Raw genomic sequence first — 16,347 nt, 5'->3', positions numbered from 1 at the left:
AAAATCCTTTATTTTTGCATTTCATTGTTGTATTGTGGATTTCTCTTGTCCCGTGTTTGTGTTTGTGGGTTTGGATTAACCCAGTGTCGGCCGTCGGATCAGAAAAGGCCTCGGGCCTTTCCCGCGCTTTCCCGCGCTTGGTCTTCATGCTCGCCTTGTTGGTTGACCAATCGAGTTTCATCTTAAAACTCTTTAGATAACTAGGGAAGCTTAATTTTAAAGTTAAACCACTGATTACATACAGGTAAAACATATACTTTTTTAGTAACTTTTCAAAAAAATAATTTGCTCCTGAAGTTATTTCGGGTTAATTAGGCAAAGGGAAGTTTGAATACGTATGCAACTGAGAATCATCTGATTTGCTCTGTTAATCTAACTTATTCACAATTTATCTGCAATTTTTAGCTTTATCACTTTGGAGTAATTTGTGAAGACTATATGTTAAGTTTGAAAGCATCATGGAAAAAGCTCAGGTGACATCAAAATGTGAAAACTTTAGAGGGGGGTGAATACTTTTGCAGGCCACTGCATCACACTATTCCAAGCCTCTCGACTCATCATACATCTTTGCAGTTTTTCGTTGATATGTGTCCCTTATAAATGGATCTATATACAGTATTTGTCTTGTCCTGCCTCATGTTTTGGCCATATGATGGTTCCCATTTAATCAACACCAACACCGGTTATTGTTTTCTTCATGGAAACAAAATGGCCTCTCCATCTCATCACATCAGTGATTTTCTCCATGCCTCCACATATAGGACCACATTTGTGATATGATCACTCCAGCTGACACAGAGTCGGCGTCAGAACAAATCTAATCAGGGGGCATTGGGGTAACCGCGGGAGGGGGGGGGGGGCACAAACTGGCGTTCGAGAATTCACTCTATGATGTAAATGCTTGATAATAAGTTTGCCGTCAACAATCAACACACCAACCCAGTTACAATTATTTAAAAACATGCTGCAAAGTCTCTCTCTTACACACACACACACACACACACACACACACACACACACACACACACACACACACACACACACACACTGCACAATATATAGCCTATGTGCAAGCCACGTCTCTGTCTCTCACTCTTTCACTCTCTCACTCTTTCACTATTTCACTCTTTCACTATTTCACTCTTTCACTCTTTCACTCTTTCACTCTTTCACTCACTCACTGCACTGTGCGCGTCATTGGACCATCATTTGAAATAGACTATTTTTCTCCACTCTTACCGAATAAATGCAGACAGACCCAAAAACCATTCAACATTTTGCGTAATAATCATGAAAGTCAAGGCTGGCATCATACAGTGAATTAAACGCATGGCTTACCTTTAGAAGAGTTACAAGCGGCGAGTGTTGGTGCTGAACCTCCTAAGAATGGTGTCCTTCCACTCAGTTGTGCAGTTTCGGGTTAAGTCCCTCTCAAACGCTAGCTGAACCAACTGGGCCTTTCTTTTGTGGAGCATTGCGTGTCTGTGGTCCGAAAATACGTTTCTCAGAGTGGAGAATGAATTGTCGCACATTGCTGTGGAGGCGCCAAATGTTGAGGCATGTTTGAAAGCAGTCAGTACACTGGGCATTCCGATCACACGTGTGTGGTACTCTGAGAGCATGTGCTGTGTAGTCCAATCCCCCTCGATTGGCTGTGATTGTTTTTGTGAGCTGAAAAACTGTTTAGCAACTTCGTACTCTGCCTCAATTATAGGCGATCGTGACAGGTCCATAATATGCTTCACAGTCTTTACATCAAGAAATGTATCACTTTCTGGATTCAGTGCAACAAGTGCAATAGCCAAGTGTGAGTTCCGCTCGCTGAATCTGTGATCCATCTCTCCAAACACTGAATCAGTAGTGTTGTAGTGCAGTCTCTGAAGTTCTGTTTTATCGTCATCATCCCTGTGTCCTGTGGTTCCCATAACGACATACTCATCCATATTCGTGTTCGCTTTGCGTCTCCGTTTGGAGATCGCGGGTCTCAGTGATGCGCTGGCAGCCGTGGCCATGTCCCACACCTGATTAAACTCCTCGTCAATGAGCACACCACTTCCTCAAATGTGACCTGATGCAAATATGACCAACAGGGTGTGTTTTTTTCTTTTCTTATTTTTGTTTTTATTTCATTTCATTTAGCGAAAAGATTTTCACTTTTAATAAGATAAATATAAATTAATTAATAAAACGCAAAGTTTGGCGCCAAAGGCTTGGCCTGCGGGTGGGGAGGGGGGGGGCGCAATAACTCATTTGGGGGGGGGGCATGGCCCGCGAATGCCCCCCCATGACGCCGACCCTGAGCTGACACCTACATGTACTTTTCTCAGCAAACTTGTGTACGAGATATCCAACAGTTTTAAAACTTTTTAATCGAGTCCATGTGTCCACATTGTGCAATAGTACTTGTTCAAACTGTGCATTTGAACACAGTACTCTCATCTAAATCTTCCCGATACAATCCTTTACTATTACAAACGCGTTGGCAATCCTGGTGCTCCTGTCTTTATCATATTTCCGAATCCAGGATCCTTGAAATTTGAAAATCCTGTTGTTTCCAACATTCAGTTGCTATATTTTCCAGCCCGATACTCTTTCCTAATCCAGTTTTGTGCAATTCATTTACTAAAGTCCTCATTGATGAATGGTTCTGTGTTAATATCCAGTTCCTTCTCTGATACTTTCAATGTGTATGTCTTCATTTTTCAACACAACTTCTTACTCTGCGAATAAATTTTATTTACTTTAATTTAAAGTGAATGAATTCAGGTTCTTCGCCCAATAGTTCCCCAAAATGATCTCTGCACTGGTGTTCTCTTTTCTCAACATTCCTTTATTTCAGGATTCCGTTAATGGTGTTCTTCCTCCCAGTAGCTTGATTTGTAAATTTCCAGGCATTATTATTCTGTATTCCACTTTTATAATTGTCAAATTGTCAGTAAGAAACTGTTAGTTTTGCATCAGCTTTATCATAAGCAATTCCTGAATCGTTTATGGCTCCGCAACCAAAAGCTGGAGCCACTATGTTTTTGGCTTGTCCGTCTGGCAGTCTGTACGGTTCGTCTGTTATCGGGTTTTTGTTATCATGATAACTTGTGAGTCATTGCAGGAATTCCAACCAAACTTGGCAAAAGTATGGACTCTAGTACAAAGATGAACTGATTAGACTTCGGATTACAAAGGTCAAAGGTCTATGGTCATGTGACCTTTTAAAGGAAAACATTTGATGCTATTTGTGCAAGACTGGTAGCAGAAGGGTGCATATTAATTTGCTGCTCTTCTCTCATCTTCATTGCATATCGTATTTGTAATCTGTTTTAAACTTTTATTGTAAATTTGCCTCTCAAAATTTCTATCTTTACTCGGTCTTTTTGTATACAAAGTTGAGACTCGTTGTAGAGCGAGAACACAGAACAGACCAAAACAAGGACAACATACATAGTTGAAAGAGGGGAACGCAAGTTCCTATATGTGTTTTATTCTGGCCTGGTGTTGAGGTTATCAATTTCAGACAGATATTTTCCATTACAGCTCAATGGTCAAGAAGTGCTGAATGAATTGTATGCTTCAGCATTCATGATGCTGTTTTTCTACAGTGCTCCAGCATGTAATCGAACTGACTTTTATTGTGATCGGTATACATATGTCCAGAGTCCCTGGTGTTGGGCTAGCGGCTAGGGTGCCGGCTTAGGATACCTAGGATCCTGGGTTCGAATCCCGGTCGATCGCTGAATTAACGCCAGGGGGGTTGACTCAGCCTGTCATCCTTCCGAGGTCAGTCAGCAAATTGAGTACCAGTTCACTGGTAATTCCCTGCTTGTCGTTAAAGGCGGCAAAAAGGGTTGGCGTCAGGAAGGGCATCCGGCCGTAAAACATTGCTTCAAAAAGGGGACCGAAAAACAACAACAACCACGGTTCCCGAAAAGGCCAACCCCCGCTTGCGGGGAAAAATGGCCTCTAAAAGGTGTTTTTTTTATTTTTTTTTTTATACATATGTCCAGAGTTTCCCCCTTTTCCTTGGATAAGCCATTATTTGTTGACCACGTGTTAATTTTTAACACTCGCAAATAATCCTAAACGGTGGCTTAGGATCCTATCATTACAGATAATTCTCCCAAAATTCCAGACATGTTATTTCCCGAGAATTACGTACGATTAATTCCCCAGAATTGGCATAATTACTTTGACCTCCCACACAGAATGGCACTATGCCATACATTTATATCCAGAGAGAATTGTGGTCCACCTCCCATGCTGAACCCCAAGGAATATTCGTTTTTACCACGTATAACATCCCTGGACACCCCCCTTATGAAAGATAGAAATATAAGAGCCAAATTCACTATAAAATTTAAAACAGATTGAAAATACCACAAGCAATGCCGAGGAGAGAATAACAGCAAAGGACTAGAATGGCACTCAGTGGAGTGCATACCTCTGCAAGGGTGAACAGTTTACGTTTTGTATCCCACTGATAGGCCAGATCCAGATCCAGATCTTTACCAAAATTGAATCAATTCGTCCTTGTCACACACTCAACCTGTCCACCCAGTTTCGTCCAAATCCGTCCATAACCTTTTGAGATATCCTGCAGACAGACAGATAAACAGACAGACAACCAGACTACTAATCACTCATTGAGTGAGAGTGAAACAGAATGAATCAAACACTGTTGCGGCGAATCCCCCACTCCCAGGGCTGGGAAACAAGAGGCAAAGAGGGACTCAGGTTACCTGTGGATTACCTGTTGAACACAATCAGATGAAAATGGATCTCAGGCTACAGTAAAAAAAATAATGAATGAATATAGTCCTTTCACAACCGTGTCTGATGTGCGTTTGTCTGAAGTGTGCTGAGCTAATCCATGGGGTCGATAATATCGTCATTTTTCCTCCAACACCCTCCAGAGATCTCGGGCAAAATGTGTTTTAAACATTGTGACGTTGACAGGCAGACATTCAAGTATATGGGAAATGTGGTTTTACGTCACAAGTTTAAATTAGAAAGTTGTCGGAAAGCAACCCTAATGTGAGCAAGACGCTGTTTGGAAAAGTGCTGTGATCGAGGATAACGACAAAACCGAGCTCATTAACAAGGTTTCAGAAGGCAAGATGTTTCTTGTTTAAAAGTAAAGATTTTCATTGAAATGCACACACATTGTAACCAGTGGTTGAAACGCACAGTGGATCGACAAAACTTTACAATATGTGCACAATATGGTCAAATTATACCAGACCATCAAGATATTTGTCTGCAGTGCATTGAGGGTACCTCCTCTGTGTTACCTTTCCTCATCTTGCTCCTCTGGAAGTAGTGAACCAAAAGCCCTTCTGGATAACTGGTCTCTCAACAGGGTCCTCTACCACCTTTCATCCAGTCTTGCTCCCCTTTGTCGTTTCTGTCGTCCATCACTTACCATCCTTGCCCCACACTTGCTCATCTAGTGACCCATACCTTGTTTATTTGTCTGTGCTCCTTGTCCACTCGTCCACCTCTTCCTTTATGCTCAATTGCCAGTTCACCATGTTGACCTGTTGTTCTCTGCTGTCTTTTTTTTTTTTTTGGTATATAACATCAAGGCTCGTGTAAGAGCTAACATTAATCACAAAAAGACAAACTTACACATAAAACATAAGATAAAGGGAGCGGGAGACAAGATGGGGAGAGAGAAGGAAGCACACAAGTACAACATTTGAGAGCAGGAACGTCGGGAGATCTGTGGGAAGGAGAGGGCTTGGGGGGAGGAGGCACGGGAAGGGGTGGGGGGGGGGGGGGGTATAAAACACATGGACATTGCTAGGACTTCCAGGAAAGAAGTCGGAATTTCATAAAAGTGGATCTGGGGTGTATTAACGGGGGTAGAAAAGATCAAGGTTTTGGATGGGGGAGGATAAGAGATGGTGGTGAACAGCTGTTTTGAAGACCTGGAGGGAGGAGTGGGATTGAAGGGAGTGGGGGAGTTTGTTCCAGAGGCGGGAGAAAAGAGGAATGAAAGAGTGAAGGTGAGCAGAGAGATTGCTCTTTACCTGAAGAGTCTTGCTCTTTCATGAGCTTTTACCTGAATATAAAAAGACTTCTCCTTTCATTTACTAACCTTAAAGGGAACTCAGAAACTAGCTTTGCAGGAAATAGACTTGAAATGCGTGAATCATTTAACAAAATCATTATGCTTCGCTTTAGCAACTGATGATGAGACCTCGTGTTGCATCCGCCCTTATTGAACAGAGCAACAGGTTCATTCTCCGGGTCTGCGATCGCTCATTGTGAAATTGATGCGAGATCGAGGGATGTTTCGTTTGTCTGGGATGATAAGTAGTCAGGGTTGAGACAATCGGACGTAAGAATCATTCCGACTGAGTATTTGAAGGTAAATTTGGGGTAACTTTACTGTGGTGTTTGCTTGTGCTTTGTTTATTGAACATGTGTGTATGCCTTAAATAGGTGACGGCACTCATCCACACATCCTCCTCTTCCTATAGATCTCGATATCCTTCTGTGTTCCACTTTTCCTGTTGACCTCATCGTGTCGTTTTGTCGGTTTTCCAGAATATATTGCCCAGCTATTCCGTGAACCTCAACATCTGTATATAAAAATTTGAACCCTCTGAGCCACTACAAGAGACGGGTTAACCACAGAATGGAATTGCTGGGAAGTTGTTATGGGAAAATAAGGGAAGACTTGCATTTCCTTATTCGGTGGGCAGAGGTTGTTTTCACCCCCTGTCTGTTTGGTACTTGGCAAAAAAAATAAAAATTTTTTGCAAGTATGTTGATCACTCCGGTTTGTGTGTGTGTGTGTGTGTGTGTGTGTGTGTGTGTGTGTGTGTTTGATTGTGTGTGTGTTTGTTTGTGTGTGTGTTTGTTTGTCTGACCGCTCACTTATACTTGCCTACTGGTCACAATTTGAAACCGATCTTCACGAAACTTCACCAAATGGTAGAGTTCGTGGTCCGACAAAATCCTATGTATTTTTGAGGTCAAAAGGTCAACATAGGCCAAAGGGCAACCATTTATTTCAAATTTCAAAAATCCTCAATTTTCATCTGATTGACTTGAAATTTGAATAGGCTTTACATATCGGCGAACTTAATTCAACCACCAACTATTTTTGAGATCAACATAGGCCAAAAGGTCAACATAGGCCAAAGGTCAACCACGTTTTTTCAAATTTCTAAAATCATCAATTTTCATCCGATTGACTTGAAATTTGAATAGGATTTACATATCGGCAAATTGAATTCAACCACCAACTATTTTTGAGACCAGCATAGGCCAAAAGGTATCCCTGGTGTTGGCTTAGCAGTGAGGGTGCCGGCTTAGGATACCTAGGATCCTGGGTTCGAATCCCGGTCAATCGCTGAATTAACGCCAGGGGGGTTGACTCAGCCTGTCATACCTTCCGAGGTTGGCTAATTGAGTACCAGTTCACTGGTAATTCCCTGTTTGTCGTTAAAGGCGGCAAAAAGGGTTGGCGTCAGCAAGGGCATCCGGCCGTAAAACATTGCTTCAAAAAGGGGACCGAAAAACAACAACAACCACGGTTCCGGAAAAAGGCCAACCCCTGCTTTGCGGGGAAAAATGGCCTCTAAAGGTGGTTTTTATTTTTATAGGCCAAAAGGTCAACAACAATTTCAAATTTCTAAAATCCTCAATTTTCATCCGATTCACTTGAAATATGATTGCGATTTACATATCAGTGAACTGAAAGCAACCACCAACAATTTTTGAGATCAACATAGGCCAAAAGGTCAACATAGACCGAATTTCTAAAATTGTCAATTTTCATCCGATTAACTTAAACTTTGAAGACAGTTTGCATATCAGGTCACTGAATTCAACCACTAATTATTTTTGAGGTCAAAAGGATGCTCCACTGAGTGCCATGCTACTTTGTTCTGTTTTGCCAAGTGTCACTCGATGAATGATTTTTCATCTGTTTGTCTATCTGTCTGTTCGTCTTGGGTACGATTCGGACGAAATTTGAGTACGTGGAGAGGTTGGGTATGTGAAAATGACGAAATGGTTAGATATTGATGAGGATACTAGAATTTTTATAAGTGATTCTTCACCGTTGAGTGATAGGGCCCAAACCCATATATAGCACGATATCTCAAAAAGTTGTGGACGTATTATGACAAAACTTGGTGGATGAGTTCGTTCGGCCTCAAGAACAAACTGATTAGATTTTGGTTCACGTCTGCATCCAGATCTGGCCTATCAGTGGGATACAAAACGTAACATGTTCAGCCTGGCAGAGGCATGCGCTCTATTGAGCGCCGTTCTAGTTCTTACATGGGATCATGGTGGGACCTGTTATACGCTGGCAGTTTCCACTTCGATAAGAATATCTTTTTAGTCCTAAAAAGAGATGGCTAGAAGGATAAATTTCCATTTTTGAAAATGACTGATCATGTTGGTTGAGGGAACTTCTTTTTTTTTTTCTTTTTTTTTGTATACTGAATCGAGGCTCGTGAAAGAGCTAACATTTACTTCACAAACAAATCAACCAGACAAACAAAATATATAAAAAGAGGGAGTGGAAGACAAGATGGGGAGAGAAGGGGAAGCACAAAAACACAACATTTGAGAGCAGGGAGATGTGTGGAAGGGAGAGGGCTTGGGGGGAGGAGGCGTGGGAAGGGGGGGGGGGGGGAGGGAGAAGTATAAAACACAAGGACACCAAGGACTTCCAGGACAGAAGTTGGTATTTCAAAAATGTGGAATTGGGGTGAAATTAGCGGGGGTAGAAAAGATCAAGGTTTTGGATGGGGGAAGATAAGAGATGGTGGTGAACAGCTGTTTTAAAGACCTGGAGGGTGGAGTGGGATTGAAGAGAGTGAGGGAGTTTGTTCCAGAGGCGGGAGAAAAGAGGAATGAAAGAGTGAAGGTGAGCAGAGAGCCGAGATTTCGGCAGTTTAACCATCAGAGGGTTGCTGGCAGATCTTGTGCGACCTGTAGGAATATTTGCGGGACAGAGCCCAGAGAGAGCTGGGGGTGCAAGGCCAGAGAGGAGTCGGTAGAAGACAGAAAGACCACCAACCTGCCTGCGGTGAGTGAGTGAGAGGCTCTTGGAGTTAGCTTCATCGCGGGAGATTCCAATGATTCTGAATGCTTTGGTTTCAACAGCGTGAAGACGAGCTGGGTGTGAGGCAGGAGCACCAGCCCAGAGGGAAGAGCAGTATTCCATTGAGCTGCGGATGAAAGCCTTGTATGTGGTTCTGAAGGAATCCAAGGAAGGATTTCGCACGACGGAGGATGCCCAGTCGGCGACTGGCTTTGGAGGCCAGATTTGAAATGTGGTTTTCCCAGGAAAGATCATGGCAGATAGTGAGACCCAAAAGCTTGAGTGACAGAACTTCTTGGAGAGGATTATTCAGAAAGTGGATGGGAGGGTTGTCCAGTCGGTCTTTTCGGAGAGACATCGTAAGAGTGTGAGATTTGTCAGGATTGAAAGACATGTTCCACTTGTTTGCCCAGTCTGTGATTTTGTCCAGGTCTGCAGAGAGTGAGGAGGCTGCAGACTGCCGATCTGAGGGATGAAGAATGGAGCGACAGAGAGTAGAGTCATCAGCAAAGAGATACAGAGGATTTTCAAGAGAGTCAGAGAGATCATTGATGAAGACCAGAAAAAACACAGGGCCCAGAACACTGCCTTGTGGAACTCCAGCCTGAACAGGAAGAGGAGATGAGAGAAACCCATTCAGGGCCACACGTTGACTACGACTAGAGAGGAAGTCTGCCAGCCATGCGTGGAGATTTCCATGGATACCAAAGGAGGAGAGTTTGGTGAGCAGAGCGGGGTGCCAGACCATATCGAAGGCACGTGATATGTCAAGGGAGACTGCTCTAATTTCCTGTTTGGCATTGAGGACCTCCATCCATTGTTGAGAAAGCAGAAGCTGCATGTCCAGAGTAGAGTGTCCAAGTCTGAAACCAAATTGATGATCAGAGATCAAGCCATTGGAGAAGAGGAAAGATTCATATCTGAAGCAATGATGGATTCCATGACTTTGCTGATAATTGGAAGAAACTTGTGCAACAACAGTTGTGCAGTCCACTATAATGTTGTACTGTATTTCTCGGCCTTAAAAGAGCAATCTTGCTCGGCCAACAAATATATATGTATTGGCTAACTGTTGCTGTTTTTGATTGCCAGCTGATTTAATGGACCAACATATGTTTGTTTATTAGCAGCATTTGTAGGCAACTTCTGCAGCAAACCTTGGTCGGTATTGGTGGCTTAAACATTGCTCCTTAGGGCAGGGATTGTTGTTGATTTTTTAAAACACATTTTCTATTTCTCCATGCTTATTTTTACTCCCGCCAGGGAGTAATGCATTCACTCGTGTCCGTGTGTGTGTGTTCGTGTGTTTGTGAACAAGATATCTGGAAAAGTTCTGAACGGATTTGGATGAAAGTTGGTCGGATGATTGCCCTTGGGATGAGGAAGAATTGATTACCTTTTGGTGAAGCTCAGTATATTATTCCCGATCCAGGAATTTTTTGAAGGATTGTTTTACCATTGGAAGATAGGGCTCATTTTAAAAAAACATTATCTTCTATATATTCTATATTTAACATTGTGATATGAAAATAGTTTTCATATTTGTTGTAAATGTAGTTTAAACTCGAGGTTATGCGTTAGAGCAGTGTATTTTTTTTAGCAGCGTCGTCTTCAATGTTCATTTTTTTTTCTTCTAATAAAGACATATTCTGTCATTTTAAAACCACCAAAGTGTGTATTAGGTTTCGCCGTTTCATAAAATGTATCGTTTGATACGTATAATGCTTTAAAACGTTTTTTTTTTTTTTTTAACCTCAGAAGAGATATCAACATTTAGCTCAGCGAATGTCATTCGCGGTGTCAGTATTTGATGAACTTATAAAGACTTAGTTCCAGATTTGTCAATGGCTGAGGTATATTAACAAACGAATAAAACAGATTTGGCAAAATTCCAACTTTTTAAAAAAGATCGCATATTCACCCAGGGTTGTGAAGGGCTGAAGAAGAAGAAACCTCACATGGGCTTCCCAGACCAAATAAATGATTCTGGTTCTGGCTCTGCGATTTTCAGGTTTATTACTCCCGCCAGGGAGTAACGCATTCGATCGTGTCCGTCCGTGTGTGTGTGTGTGTTCGTATGTTCGTGTGTTTGTGAACAAGATATCTGGAAAAGTTCTGAACGGATTTGGATGAAAGTTGGTGGGATGATTGCTCTTGGGATAAGGAAAGATTTTTCCTGTTTTACTCATTAAAGCTTTTATTCTTATTCTTAAATGATGTTTTTCTCCTCTAATTCCGAGATATATCAAAATAAATTCTCTGACAGTTAGGGCCTACTTTCTTTTTCATTTATTGTTTTGGGGAGAGGGGATGTTAAACAAAACGTATTATTCCAACTAAACCCACGGCGGGAGTATGAGCTCTACTGAGTGGCGTTCTAGTTCCAACTTTTATTTACAAATAATTTGCTTCTGTCTGGCACTGCATAATGGTTGGTAGTTATAAGTTTCTTCTTTCATATGCAGCACAATGGTGTGGGTAGCGTCATTTTACTTCCTGATTGAATGGACTTTAGACACACATTGCTCGGAGAGGTTCTGAGTTTAAAGGGTCAAAACCTCAATGATGGTTCACCCAGCTGATGATCTGAATGATCATTGAATTGGCGAGTCAGCCAATTACAAAGGTCAATTAATTGTTTCCATTATAATTATTAACTATTGATAGAGATGTAAGTTTGCCTTAAGAATGGTTGGGCCTGTTGTTTGGATTAATCGGCCTTGGTTGTAAAGTGCCCCTGCGAGAACAAAATGAACACCCCTGATTCTAAAACAAAATTTATTTTAACGATCTGTGATACCTAAACAATCAAATGGACTACAGATGTTATTATGTGGTGTCATTTGATATCATTACAGTGCTTGAACTGCTGACGTCGTACGAGTTTGCGCTGTTTGATTTGTACAACTGTTTTTTCTTTCATTTCATATCTCTCAAGAATGTTCTGTCAAAATGTATCACAAGTTAACAATAATATGAGTTCCCTTACCAGGAGAAGTTGAAGGAATTATTTAGGTCTCCATCTCTTGATTCCCCCTCGATATTTCCTTCTTCCCATACTCTTTCGATCCCCTTAACCACCGCTTATGATCCTATTTCCAATTCCCCCACCTCACTTCCAATCCTCCCCCACACTCAACTCTGATCCCCGCTCTCCTCTCAACCCCATCTCCCCTCTCTCTCTCTCTCTCTCTCTCTCTCTCTCTCTCTCTCTCTCTCTCTCTCTCTCTCTCTCTCTCTCTCTCTCTCTCTCTCTCTTTCTCTTTCTCTTTCTCTTTCTTTCTCCCTTTTTCTCTCTTTCTCTCTTTCTCCCTTTCTCTCTCTCTCTCTCTCTCCCTTTCTCTCTCTCCCTTTCTCTCTCTCTTTCTCCCTTTCTCTCTCTCTCTTTCTCTCCCTTTCTCTCTCTCTCCCTTTCTCTTCCTCATCATGGAGCGACTGAGTGGTTGGTAGTTGTAGGATTTCTAAAGTGTAACTGCACCATTTCTGGAGGGCCCCCTGTGTATCAGGACAGAAGTATGGAATTTGATCAGGATCCCAGCTCACAATGGCCTATTCACTTTGAAAGACTGTATAATAATTTTAACGTCCGCAAGTGAGCGCTACCAGAGGGAGCAGCCAGCCGGCTTGACATCGTTCTGGCAGTATACCAAAAAGCTCTTGTTGGAGGAAATCAGATCTTTCTTTGAAAATCGATAAAATAGCAATTCACCCCAAAAGTACAAGTTAACTTTGACTTTGGCATGTTGTTGCAATGTTCCTTTTACGTCACAATGTCACCAGTGTGTGTTTCTCATGTGATTTTGCAGTACAGCCAAACAGTCCCACAGACGTCATTGTTTCTCCAGTCATGGACAAGGATACCTACCTGAGCGTTCGCTGGAATAACAGTTCTACAAACTGTCTACTATACCTAATGTACAAGTTGAGATACAAACAAGATCAGAATGAATGGGAGGAGGTAAGATGGCTGTCCATTTTTCTACAGGTTCTTGGTCATTTGTGTGGCAGGGATAGCTCAGTTGGGAGCCGCAATTATCTCTTGATTTTTATTGAATACAAAGTCGAGGCTCGTGGAAGAGCTAGAATGTAGAAGAGAACAGGAAGGACACTAACTGCAGGGCAGAGGGACACATGGAGGAAGAATGAGAAAGGGGAAGAATGAGAGAGTAAGGGGAAGACACAGGAGGGGAACAATTCTGGATACAAGCTCAAACTCGGCTTTGTCGATTGATGCTGACTTCAATTCCCTGTTAAATTGGATCGATCAAAAGCAAACATCTACAGAGTGATGTCCTCTACAGAGTGATGTCATAGCAGGGGGGCATTGAATGGAGCTTCCAAACCTCACTCGCAGCGGCTATTAAGTCAGCTCTCCCGTTCAGTATGCAATCATGAATTTGATGATCTGCTTTTCTTTTTCCGATGATCAATTTTTCCCCCTATCAAGCATTCTTTATTTTCTCATTTTCAACAAAACAAAAGTTGTAGAGATTTCAGATAATTATTGGCTTATCTGTGTGGGTAAGATAGGGCACTGGTATCGGATGGCAGGATAGATTAGGAGTATGCGTACTCACCCTGTGTTGAATCTTGACCCAGCTCTAAACTGTAACTGGTGTTTTGCACACAGGGTGATACATCAACGTGTGCATCGTCCGATGGTAGCACGTTAAACTGGAGGACCCATCTGCCAGCACTGGTTGTTGGTGGAAATTAAATGACCCACTATGTCTTTCGTAAAGAGTCGACCATTTATCTCCGGAGCCCTGACCGGATTCCAAATTCCTGCCACCTTCAGTCGAATTTCAGGCCGGGCCAACCGGCTCATGAAGGACTTGGTCCAAAAGCATTCCTTGGGCCAACCGCACAAGAAGGGCATAGTTTGAGTAGTAAAAGTAGTCATAAAGGCAGAGGTAAAAGTTTGCTCGTAAATGGCAAGTGATACTTACCCTCACTCCCCCTTACCAGATTCAAATTGAAACCGACGATGAACCTTCTTCCTGCAACATTGTTGATGCTCAACCTGGCAAGAAGCATCTTGTGCAAGTTGCTGCAAAAGATTTTATGGAAGGAAGTTGGAGTGAGTGGAGCAGTGTTGCTTATGGGTGGCCCTGGTCTCCAGTAGAGGTCACTACCACTGAAGGTCAGTCGCTCACTCATTTCCATCCTCTGGGGAATCGCGTGATGGGTGAGGGGTGGAGGGCAATCCTTTGCCGTTATCACTTTTCTACAAGCACATGAAAGTCTTCTTTCATCTTCTTTCAATCAAATGGAATGGATTTGGGAATTTTTTTCAAATTAAAGTGTAATTTTGAATATTGAAATTTCTGTTTTGCACCAGTTCATTGACATCAAACAGAAATATCTGTTTTGATCTGGCTGACGCAATGAGACAGGGCGGCACACAGTCACGAAGTGGCATGGCATGGCGCACAGTGATACTCTCGCACTTGGTTACCACTCCAGCCTTATTCTTCTTTCTTAAGCCTTAATCCCAACAGTTATAGGTCGGCCACTCATATTCACTTTCTGCATTCTCCTCCATCTTCTGTATCTTCTTCTCTCAATCCCTTGTTCTTCAAATCTCTTTTCACCACATCCCTCCACTATAGTCTGTCTCTGTCTCTGTCTCTCTCTGTCTCTGTCTCTCTCTCCCTATAATTGGCTCATTCCATATTTCCTTGATTGGTTCCTCATGTGCCCAAACCTCCGCAACCTAGTTCAATCTTTTCTGTAGTACTGTACAGTACTTGCATCTCCATGTCTCTTACATATTTCCTCATTCCTCAATCACTCTTAGTGATAATCGGAGAATCCACCAAAGCATTCTCTGCTATGTCCTCTCCATCAACTCTTCTTCTCTCTTTCTTAAAGCCCATTTTCTGCACCATGTCTAATCCAATAACCGGTCTAATCACTCACTGTCTTGTTGATTCTTACCTTCAATTTTCTCAGTATCCTTCTATCACAAATGGCACCACTAACCTCCTATCACCTTATCCATGCTGTTTTCACTCTATCCTGGATTTCTGCTTCACAACCTCCCACTCCTTTAGTGTTGACCCAAGGTATTTGAGTTTGTCCACTTGTTTCAGCTCTTCACGTTTTCTATCTACAATATTGATCCTCTCTGGTCCAGTCTTATGACAACTCATAACTTCTGTCTTCCCAGCATTAATCCTCAATCCCTGCCTCTATTGAGCTCTTTTACACTCCATCTACAACCACTACAACCTAGGATACAATAAATCAATGGAATTCCTCTCCCAGCAATGGACTTAAGAATACAATGGAAACTACAAAGCATCTCCAAACGCAAAACCATCCTCCTCTACTTTGTACTCAAACTAAACTTGACAAAAGCCAGTTTTAAAAAATTGTACATTTTATTCATTCATGTTCTCCATATTTTCATTATAAAGATTTGTTGTACCAAACACACAAATACACAAACACACAAACAGTTTCAAAAGCAGCAAAGACCGAGCCGAAAATGGCAGCTTCGATGGGAATGACGACTGTGCATGAGACGTTCGGTGTCACGCTGTTCGACATGCGTTTGTGACGTGGCCTGGACCTGCAGCATATTGGGATTTGTTGTCCCCATGCTGGCGGGAGTGAGCGCCCGAGCTTTTGCGACTCCCTCTTGCTGAGTTTTGCCTACTGAGGATGAGAGAGGTCGAGTTCAGTGGGATCGAGGACCACACCAAGTACGACAAATTCAATGGGATTGAGAACTGAGCCAAGGACGGCATCTTTGGTGAGGATGAGGCCCAGATTTGCACTGATCGACATGGGTTTGGGATGCTGCCTGGCCTTGCAGATTGTTGGGTTTTGCTGACTCCATCCCATCGAGGTAGGGTGGGATTGAGATGAGACCAAGAAGGAAGAGACCAAGAAGGATGAGACTGAGAAGGAAGAGCCCCAGACTGTTGATACACTGTAGGTCACACAGAAGGTCACGCATAATCATACATAATCATCACATGTATAATCTACATAATCACACTTCGGAGACAGAGGGGGAAACTGAGCACAGATAAGGAGACAGCTTGGTTTATAAGTTGTGGCCCCATGCTGGGGGTGAAGATGGATATTTCAAGACAGTGGTAGTCCATTCGCATGGAGATGATGACCGTTGGCCACGGCGCACAAACATTAATTGTGATAATACCGACACACTCGTGCAAGGTTGTGATTGTATATGCACATGAATTGTGATTATCATCATCATCATCATCATCATCATCATCACCACCACCACCAACACACACACACACACACAC

The 16,347-nt window shown here is 42.5% G+C and overlaps 1 protein-coding gene across 1 annotated transcript in view; it reads left to right on the top strand.

Moving 5' to 3' along the window:
- The window catches only part of LOC137421706 (uncharacterized), a 79,735-nt gene that overhangs the window by 28,559 nt on the left and 34,829 nt on the right, over nt 1-16,347 (top strand). Inside the window, exons 10-11 of the mRNA XM_078772861.1 lie at nt 12,868-13,019; nt 14,030-14,204. Of these exons, the coding sequence (XP_078628987.1) occupies nt 12,868-13,019; nt 14,030-14,204 (327 nt within the window). The remainder of the gene's footprint in view (nt 1-12,867; nt 13,020-14,029; nt 14,205-16,347) is intronic.

Source organism: Myxine glutinosa, chromosome 2 (assembly GCF_964187855.1).
Source record: "Myxine glutinosa chromosome 2, kmMyxGlut1.1, whole genome shotgun sequence".
In the NCBI taxonomy this organism is placed as follows: Eukaryota; Metazoa; Chordata; class Myxini; order Myxiniformes; family Myxinidae; genus Myxine; species Myxine glutinosa.
The sequence above is the reverse complement of the archived record's forward strand: the minus strand, read 5'-3'. Positions and strand labels throughout refer to the sequence as shown.